The following is a 10626-nucleotide window of genomic DNA, read 5'->3' as shown; positions in this document are numbered from 1 at the left end:
CCACTTATTACCACTGTGTTCACTTGTAGGCGCTTTTTGTAATCATGTGCTATGAGTTTCAATTGCGTCTACATTTCGTGTTGGTTCACAAGTCTAAATATTTTGGATACCATTCTGGTGTTGCCAACCATTTTCAAGATAAACTTATTTACATCTGAAATGCTACTGAGACGGTATATGAAGTCAATCACAAACAAATACGTATTTTTAACTTTGTTCCGTAATAGTGCACCATTGATTTGAAATATTATTACCGCGATATTTCAGAAGAAGTTATTCTCCCTTTTTGATGCTCAAGTAACGAGAAAATTGGAGGAATATTCCATATGATTCAGTTATTAGCACCATTTTAATTTCCTCAAATTTTGGCCTCTATAGTAAAATTGGGAACAAATTGCAAAACAACATGCAGAAAAACCAGAAACCAGAAACCAGAAACAAAAGTTCAAAAAGAGTAGATGTGGTAGGTCTTCTTGTCTCGATGCATATGCAAGGGCATAAAGATGGAGAGATTCTCTTTTGCAGAAGACCCTTATGTGAGCATTATTGTGCCACGTGTACAACAAATTACATCAGCACTAAAGGGTTTCTTGGACGTGAAATCACAGTAAACTCACTTCGTCGCTGATTTAGTATCATATATTTTCCCAACTTCAAAAGTATGTTAACTACTATTATCAATGCTTTGCAAGTCCGAGTGATGCAGATTCTTTTTGCATGATGTCTGTTTTTCATGTAAAAGTATATTAATAATTTGTGGAATATTTTTTTTGATGATCCATTGATGTCTGTTCTATAGTTGGATTAGTTAAAGTAATAGAACATATGTCCGTTCTTTAATAAACTCAATTCATCAGTATCATATATTTTTACAGTTTAAAAGCATGTTCTAACCAATGTATTTTTCATGTAGGCATAACAAATCCACGTTGAAAGAGGTATGTTGAGAGCATCCCACATCAAAGAATGGAAGTCTAGCATAAGAGCCTAAACTTGTTGGGATATTCAACTCGTTGCCACTTGAGTTTTAATTGGATGCTCACATTCTAACATAAAGTTATGTGTTTAGAAAATTGTATTTGGCACAACTGAATAATTCCATTGATTTGTCAATGATATGTACAAGAGTTTTCCTTTGAACAATAAGAAATCCGATAATTTAGGAATAATAATATAGTAGATACATAATCAGTTGCATAAAAACTTCCTAACTAAAGAACATTGACTTTCTAACAATTTGAATGCCCTGGAATGCAATTTTGGTTATCAAATTAATATGTAATGAGAGGTATAAAAAAGCGAAGAAGGAGGCGGAGAAAGTTGTGGCAACTCGTCCCTAATTTTAAGTTTTATAAATTTTAAATTAGTGATTTTATGAAAATACCCCTTTGAGGCAAAGATTTTGACCTTCGTTGACCATCGGTTAGAGAGACGTGGAACATATTTTTTTTTTTTAGCATATCCTTGTAGTACTCGTCACTATGAACGTATAGACGAAAGCTGTTTGCGAGTCCGAATTATAACGATATAGTTACAGATGTTTGAAATTGGTTATTTAAAGTTTAGTTATAAATTAATTCAAACTCCCACCATGTGGGAGTGGTAACCAATCAGTTTTAAGGGAAGAAAGGAGTGACCAATAAAAAAATTTAGAAAAGAAGTCAACCAATTAGGAGAGGGGAGATAAGCCTCAGCTCTTCCTTCCCGTGAACGTGCACACCAAACCCGATGGGGATCCAAGTTGTTCCGGCCAAATTCCACCATTTTTCAAGCGATTTGCATCCATTCTCCACCTGTGACTTCTTCCTCAACCTCTCTTCTTCCATCTCCACCAAAGATCAAGGGTTTTTAAGGCCTAAACCGTGAGGAACTACACCGGAGCACCGGAGGTGCTTGACGGTGATTCCCCCAATCCGGTGAGTTCCATCACCTAAAACTACCCTTAATCAACTTCCCTTTAACCCAGGAACAAGACCCAACAAGTGGTAAAGATGTTGGAACACCGAGGAAGGAGAATCGAAGTTCACCCATTTTAGGGTTCTAGCGGGTTTGAGTGAAATTGGAGCATTTCCAGGCCACATGTATAAAACTTGCTCTACTCTTGGAGATCTTCATTTCTATAGAATTTGAGAATTTTTGGAGATAGTTGAATTTTCCGGCTAATCGGGAGGCTGACCGCTGTGTGCAGCGGCGCATGAGCCGAGTCACCCCCTGATCTTCCTAAGCTAAGTTTGACACCCCAATTCCATAGGCGAAGTATGATTGATGAAATCTCATCGTTTGAATATAGTTTTGTTAAAGACTACTACTTGAACATTATGTGAATTGACGATCCGACCGTTTGATCGTCACCAAACTTTAATACATTATAGTATGTAATATTTGAGGATATTAGAAACTTACGAATTGGGAATCTGACGTACGGATCTTCCCAAAGTAGATTTGTAAGTTTGTAAAATAAAACGTTGACTGCCACTTGAATAAGCAATTGGCGGAGATCCAACCGTTGGATCGTAATGAAACTTTAGTATGATGTTCTAGAAGTATAATGTGTATCTTTAGAAGTTACAGATCAGAAATCCGAGATGTAGATCTTCTAGATTGAGTTATTTAGAGTTGTGGACCCTACCGTTGATCTTTGACCGACTGTTGACTTTTGGTCAATGGGTCTCAAATCATTCTAGAATGTCCTTGGGATGCATTTTATGTAAGTTATGTGTTATATTGATAAGAGTTCTGAGACGTGATTGAATATTTGTTCTAGGTGATGATCGTTCGTGACGTCTCGATATTTGTGCTAGGGAGTCATAGCTCGGATCTCTGGTGAATGGGTCTTTTCCTTTTTATCGTATATATATAACTGATAGTTTCACAAACGTTTTTAAATTGATTTATGCATTTTATGCCAATAGCAATTCCCTTTATATATTCTAAAACACTATAATATGGTTGAGTTTTAGATTGCATCATGGCATATCCATATGCATATTACCTATATATAATTGTTGTGAATCCTTTGAAGTGCTAAAGTGAACGCGGGACGTGCAGGTAAGTTCAGGTGAGTTTATGGTGTTATTTGAAATGATTGAGATATGGTATGACTATATTTGTGTTTTAATAATAGGCAACTCCGACATTGTCGTACAAGTTGCAATACTAGGCAACGTCGACACTGTCGTACAGGTTGCAATACTAGACAACTCCGACATTGTCGTACAGGTTGCAATAGGTAACTCTGACACTGTCGTACAAGTTACCTATAAGTCGTACATGTTGCATTAGACAACTCCGACTCATGTGTTATCATAGATTGATTTATGAGTCGTACAGGTTGCGTTAGGCAACTCCGACTCATGTGTTATCATAGATTGATAAGCACTTGATTTTTTTTATGCTGCTGCCGATATGTAGTGATTTGGAATATTCATGAATTTACTGTTGATTTGCATTTGATTTCATACTTATACGTAGTATGATTTCTTGAAAATTATACAGGTATTACAACGAGGGATTATAACATTTAGAAGGTTTTTATTAAAGCGTTATTTTCAGGCCCACCCACTCTTGTTTTTTTTTTTATCCCTCCAGGTTCTAGTAGTAGAGTTTTCGTATCGACGATGATTCGTGGCAAATCTTGGTATTAGAGATTACCTTCGATGGTATGATTTTCAATCCACTCTACTGTACTTTATTTATGCTCTGACGTCACGTGTGAAATGAGTTCATTTCTGCTCACAGCGCACTCTCGTATTTAGGCATTCTTATGTTTAAATTTATTCACATATTCCACATTACTATACTTATGACTTTGTCACCTTCCAGGTGTCGGCCAGCACAACTCGATTCGAAGTCCTAGTGGACAATCCAGGTCGGGATGTGTCAAAGTCGTGAGAAAAGGGGAAGAAAACCTGCAATGGAGCAATATTGGAAGAAGGGCAACTTGAATGAGAAGTATGATCAATGTTTGAGATCTGAAACTCGTCATCTTCGGGAGCAGGAAAAAGGGTTTGCGAGAATTTGGGCTGATGTTTTTGCTCGAGATATATCAATGAGTTCTACACATAAAATGCAAAGGTTTGAGTCCCATTATAGATAGGGAGTGTGAGACTTGTTGGCTATTTAGTTTGTACAGCTGGTGCAATGCAAATATTGGCAGAAAAAAAAAAAACAGAAAAGAAAAATAGCAGGCTCCCAAATTCTTGCTGCTGGCAAATACTGTATATGAACCATGCCATAACATGGTTCAAAACAGTAAAGAAATTGCCATCGAGTATAGGTTTCTCGATTTAGTCATATATATATGATATTGTGGAATATACTATCTAAGCAAACTTGACAGGAGAGAAACTTACCTTTTCCTGCATGGCAGTGCGTTTGGTTTGGGATAGGAGAAGCTTCAGAGAGATGTCAAATACAAAATTTTAAAAGATTTGATGCCTGCGAAGCGACTTAACAAAAAAATACTTAATTCCACCCGGAATGTCAAGCTTCTTATTATTTCGTCATTACTTTAAAAGCAAGCGTTGTTGAATGTGAATTTGAACAGAAAATAAATAAGCCAGATTATCTTAGCTTTCTTTTTTGGTCAGAAAGAAAGTTTCATTATAATAAGAAGGGAAATTACACACAACACAAAAAGCCCAAGCAAAAGCAGAATTATAGAAGAGAAAACAACATTAAGAGGGAAGATTAATTTATTAAAAAAAATTGAGAGTGTATGTATATTCATAATGGCCATACATCTCCTAAGTACTCTTCCGCTGCGTAACATCAACTCATAAACAAAAAGTGCTACTAATATAAAGGCTAATAATTTCCATCAAAATTCTTCTTAAACTAGTTTTTCCTTGACCTTCACGGCAACTTATCTGCGATTGCTGCAGCTATACTTGCAGCATCATGAACATCTTTATTGACATCTTTGAGAGGGTTAGAGAGCCCTGAAAATTGCTTGTCACACAAGTCAACCTCAAACGTAACGTCCTTCAACCGGTCTTCTGCGGTAATATTATCATCATTACTGAAAGCTTCGGAGGCTTGAGGAATATCATCATCTATGATAGTGTTGTAATTGTCAATGCAAGAGGTGAACAAGGCCTGGTTTTTTACGGGGCTCTTATTAAGCAGATCGTTGATTTTGTCCATGCTTTTGGTTGCCTTGGCCTGAACTATGTCGACCATAATGGAGGCTAGCCCTTTGGCATCTTCGGCGTTGAGACTCCGAGGGTCGGATCGGAGAAGAGTCTCGCAGAGATCGAAGTTTGGTGTTTGCTTGCATGTTTGGTCCACGAGGGCAGCATCCATTGGGAAGATGATCCTGCAATGGATTATTGGAAGAAGGATAATTTGAACGACGAAGATCAGGGTTAGAGATATCAAAGATTTCTTCATCTTTAAAGCTGAAAGCTGGACAAGTAGGTTGAAGGTTGGGGCTAGATGGGAGAAACTGAACCCTACATGTACCTTTTATATGATGGGAGTAATTAAGGGTCAAACTAACTTGGTTTTTAGGGGATCTTTTCGGAAAACTTCGTAGGATTTGATTTTCTTACCATTTATGTTGGAAAGCTAGTTACTGTTCACACACCAATTCTTACTTCTCACACAATTCTTTTAATTTTCAGCCGTCGAATCAAATGAATTGAAGAAGATCCAAGGCCAAAAATTAACAAGAGTGTGTAGTCAAATTAAGATATGATAGGATTTTAATAGGCTTTAAAATCCGATTGTAGTCAATTACGATTTTAAATGAAAATTTTGAAATAATAATATAGTCAAATTAGGATTTTAAAGGATTTTAAAGAATCCATCCAAATTAAAATCCTAAGGTAGTTGATTATGATTTTAAAAAAGTCAACACAAGTTTAGGTGTAGTGAAAATTCTAGAGATTTGCTAGGATTTTAAGGGAAGAGAGATTTTGATGAACTTAAGGGTAAGAAGTATATATAACCAAGATAAAAAAGAATCTCACCTCACCCCTTAGGATTTAATGTCAGCAATGGCTGGTAAGAATTTTTTGTTTAAAAGTTTTTTTTTTATATATATATTTTCGTATTTTGAAACAATTGAAGTTGTTTTTATTGTCCTTTCATATGAGCGCATAATTGGAAATAAGAATGTCAGTAATCTGCTGGTTGTCCATAGAAAAAAAAAAGGTGTGCTATCCACATACCTTATTTTACTTCTCACACACCCCTTAATAATTTTTTTCCATTGATCTTCTTCAATTCATTCGATCCGACGGTCGAAAATTAAAAAGATTTGTGAGAAGTAAAATGGGTGTGTGGATATCACACCCCAAAAAAAATTAGGTAAGACTAGAAGCTCCCCTCGAAGTAATCGGGCAGCTTAATATTTGACAATACGATTCACCCACCTTTTAGCTCTCAAGTTGGAATTCAATCTCCATTCCCACAAATTCGATTAAGTTTATGAGTAATGCTAAAGAGACTAAATTTGTAGATAAAATTTTGTAAATTAAATGATATAGAAGTTGATGATTAGATTATTACTTAAGTATTGATAAACGTGCTCATTTTTTATTGGTGGCATATCATTTTATTTACAAGTTTTATCTACAAAATTTAGTCTTCCTAGCATTACTAAGTTTCTTATTTGGTGTCGTGCCTAATCTTTTACTTCATTTGATTAACTAATCTTAGTTGAGATATGTAGAACCATTTTGGCTTATCTACACTAGCATATTTTGAGCCCTCCCTAACAACTGCATGATGGATATTGAGATTTGATTTCGTTGGAGTCAAATGTCCCGCGACCCGTTGAGTCAATCAATAATTCATATATTTTACTAGGAATCAAGCAGATGTAGAAATGTTCAATGCTAAACCTGTGACTTATGTTACCTTCATAACTATAAATTGGTTCAAATTCTAAAGCCAATTTTCATTGTAACAAAAGAAACTATTACCTCAGCCACATTGATTGCTTCGATTAGAAAAGAAAGGGCTCAAAATGTGTTTAGAAAACATTATTCTTAATGTGGTTACATTTAATTGTTGACATAGTTTCTGAACCTACAGTCCCGGAATCATGAACAGCTTTGTAGAAACCTGGCAGAGGATTGGAGGATCCAGCAAATTGTTCGTCGCATAAATCAGCCTCGTGGATGGTGTTTAGTAAGCGGTCGTGAGCACTGCGAGGATCGCCATTGATCAAAGCTGAAGAGGCTGCTTCCGTATCTTCTATAACATTTTGGTAGTTTTTATCTCAAGAGTTTAGTTGGTCTGTTGGCGCTCCTGGGGCCTGAAGTAGCAGCTGGATTTGTATCTTACCTTCTCCCGCTTTAAGCTGAGGCATATCGATCATGATGAAGGCTAATTCCGTGACATCTTTTGCATCGAGACTTGGATTGTCTGATCGAACTAAAAACCCTCGCAAAGACTGGGGTTTTTGGTTTTCTGGCATGTTTGGGGTGATGAGATTGGCATCCATTGGGAAGAAAACCCTGCAGTGGAGCAACATTGGAAGAAGGGCAACTTGAATGAGAAGTATGATCAGTGTTTGAGATGTGAAACTTCAAACTCGTCATCTTCACGAGCAGGAAAAATAGTTTGTGAGAATTCGGGCAGATGTTTTTTATAGAGATCAATGCGTTCTACACATAAAATGCATAGGTGCGAGTCCTCTGTCCGGGAGTGACAGATTTGTTGGCTATTTAGTTTTGTACAGAGACAATGCAAATATTGGCAGAACATAGAAAAATATCAGGCTCTTAAAATCTTGCAGATTTCGGCTAAATAGTAAATACTATACCTTATATGTATGAACCATGCTTTCTTTGGTGAACTTTCTGTGTCCCGGAAATTGCTTGGTGAGCAATAATTTCTGTCTTAGAATGGTTGAAAACAGAAGTACACAGATTGTCATTGAGTATATAGGAGAAAAACTTTCCTTTTCCAACACGGCAGTTCCTTTGGTTTGGGATACAATAACATCCCCTTTGTCGGAGAAGCTCCAGTTATGTCAAAAACAAAATTTTAAAAAGATTTGAGCATGAATGGTGACTTTTTTTTTTTTTTTTTAACAAACGATATTATTTACATTAAGACCAACTCAAACCATGACTTATAACCTAAAATTCCGCTTCCCCCCCCCCCTAAAACCCACTCCAACCCATGACCTAAAATAAACCTAAAACCTAAAACCCAAATGGGAGCCAAATTCCGGTCACATTTTAAGCCACAAAGTAAAATGGGCCCCACATTTCTGCTGAAGAAAAGCAACCCCACCTGGGGGTGTTCCCCTAGCTTTCAATGCAAAAAGTAGTTGTTGGCTATTTTATATCATCAGCCCAATGCAAAAAATAGTCGTTGGCTACTTTATATCATCCAAGTTCAATTTTTTTTTTTAGTTTTTTATGTATATATATTGAATCAAACGGCTTAGATCGAATATAATCAAATCTAACGGTAAAAAAAACATCTAACGGTCCAAATTTAAATCCAACGGCTAAAATAATTAAAAAAAATTATTTAACTTAAAATTCAACCAAAAACTCTATAAATACCTATGTATTTGTTCAAATATCCACACAAAACTCAAAATTTATCGGAATTTAAATATTTTTAGGTTAAAATGTTCATAAAATTAATTTAGGATAGTCTACATAATTTAAAAAATAAGTTAATTTAAAAACAAATTAGCCTTAATTCATTTTTTGATAATCTGAGGCTAAAATTTTAGGCCAAAAGGGTTGAAGTAGAAAAACTGTTTATGGGCTAAAACTTAAATTTTCTGGGCTAAATATTTTTAGGTTTTAGGTCATGATTGGAAATGGTTTAAGGGGAGGGGGTAGGCTTAGCCACACAATGGGCTAGCAATAACATGGTTCAAATTCATGTTTGGTGAGAATCAAATCTAATACTTCTCACATACAAATAAAGAAGAATACACTAGATCGTAGTACCAAATGGTGAGCTTGCGCGGCGACTTGCTTTCAAGAAAACTTTGAAGCCACCCAAAATGTTAATCTTCATATTATTTTTTTATAATTTTAAAGGCAAGTGGGATGTTAATTTAGCCTTCTCCTAAGAACATGAACTGCTTTAATAGAAAGATTTACACGCTACTTTCCTTTCTATATGCTTGAGAGCCTTTATCAAGTTGGTGTATCGTATTCCGGTGTTCTCACTGGTTCGGGTGTTATCTACACGACCACTTTCTCTCTCTTCCTTTGGCAGCTTTGCATTTGGATCTTCACAGGCTTCATGGCTGGTTTTTCCCAGCTTGTGGTTGCGATTGAAGAGCTATTCTCAACTAACGAAGGCGAGAAGCAGGCTGCTGGATGGGATTTTTTGGTGTGGAAATGGCTGCAGCAGAGATCTAGTTGTTCTTGGTTTTTTCTGGTTTGGGCTCAAGCTCAACCTATGGTTGGGCTTTTTCTGTTTTTTGGGCTGGTTCTTTTTTATATGTATATTTTGTCTGTAGGCCAATAGTTTGTAAATTTATGTTGTGTGTTTAATAAAGGTTCATGCCTTTAGTTGACCAAAAAAAAAGATTTAATGGTCACTACTAATTAACAAAAGGTCCTACTAATATGGTCACTACTAAATATAGAGGCTAATAATTTGCATGAAATTCTTCTCAACCTAGTGGTACGTTGTGGTGCGTCTAATTTGAGATGAGTAGGGAAATCAATGGCCAAGATTAACCCAAAGCCAAAAAATAAAAATAAAGGATTTTTTTAATTCAATAAATACCTAACCATCTTCTTCATTGCCCGCACCATAACTCAATATTTAGTTTTACTACAATCTCTTAGGTTGTAACGCTAGTTGCTTTGTATTGTATTTGAAATTAAATTATTGGAGTTACATGGAGTTTTATTGTTTTCAAAGAAAAAATTTACAAAGTTCACACTTAAACACACTTACAAGACATAAAAAAGTACGTTGTGAATTGTAATCACTCTTCTTTTGCCCTTCCTCTTGCCCAACGGGTCGAGTTGCACAAAGGCAATTGTTTTTCAGAGAGCAATTTACAGAGCTTTGCCGTTACCCTTCTCCAACTGGTGAAATTGCTCTAAGGAGTACAAAGTAAATAATATGATTGGCATAACCATGGCTCTTAGAGATGGTAGCAGGACTGCTTCGCAAATGTATAATATTTGGTCGAAAGAGAATCAAATTGGGTATTGAATGCAAACTTAAACAGTGTCCCATGCCTTGAAAGACGCTGAATGAAGATGTCAGGAAGCGGATGAAAGTTTAATCTTATTTCTTGGCGACGTATTTTCTGGGAAGCAGATTTTGTACAAACCATGTGCATCGATCATTTGTTATGCTATTGTTTTTTATTGCAATAAATTTGTAGCTCAAGTAATTAATGTAAGACTCATGTTGAGATTAATGTAAGACTCATATTGAGTTGTCAATTATTATGAATCGAATTACTTAAAAGGTGAATAACTTGATCTTCAAGATATTTGACTTTTGACGTGATACAATATTGGTTTGCAAGAATCATGAAACCAAGATTTGAAACCCTAATTAAATAAGACATATTGTATATGTGTGGGCAAACATTTTGATTTAATAGTGATTATGTGTCTCTCTCTATTAACTATAATAGGTTGTTTTAGAGGAACCCTAATCACTGTATTAAGA

At 35.8% G+C, this 10626-nt stretch overlaps 1 protein-coding gene across 1 annotated transcript; it reads right to left on the bottom strand.

Moving 5' to 3' along the window:
- Positions 1-4854: 4854 nt before the first annotated feature.
- On the bottom strand, positions 4855-5304 carry LOC126595237 (cell wall / vacuolar inhibitor of fructosidase 1-like). The gene has a single exon (XM_050261603.1). It carries the CDS (start codon positions 5302-5304, stop codon positions 4855-4857), a length of 450 nt encoding a protein of 149 aa, XP_050117560.1.
- Positions 5305-10626: the final 5322 nt, after the last annotated feature.

The sequence above is a fragment of the Malus sylvestris genome, chromosome 13 (assembly GCF_916048215.2).
Source record: "Malus sylvestris chromosome 13, drMalSylv7.2, whole genome shotgun sequence".
Classification (NCBI taxonomy): Eukaryota; Viridiplantae; Streptophyta; class Magnoliopsida; order Rosales; family Rosaceae; genus Malus; species Malus sylvestris.
This window is presented reverse-complemented; position numbering and strand designations above follow the sequence as displayed.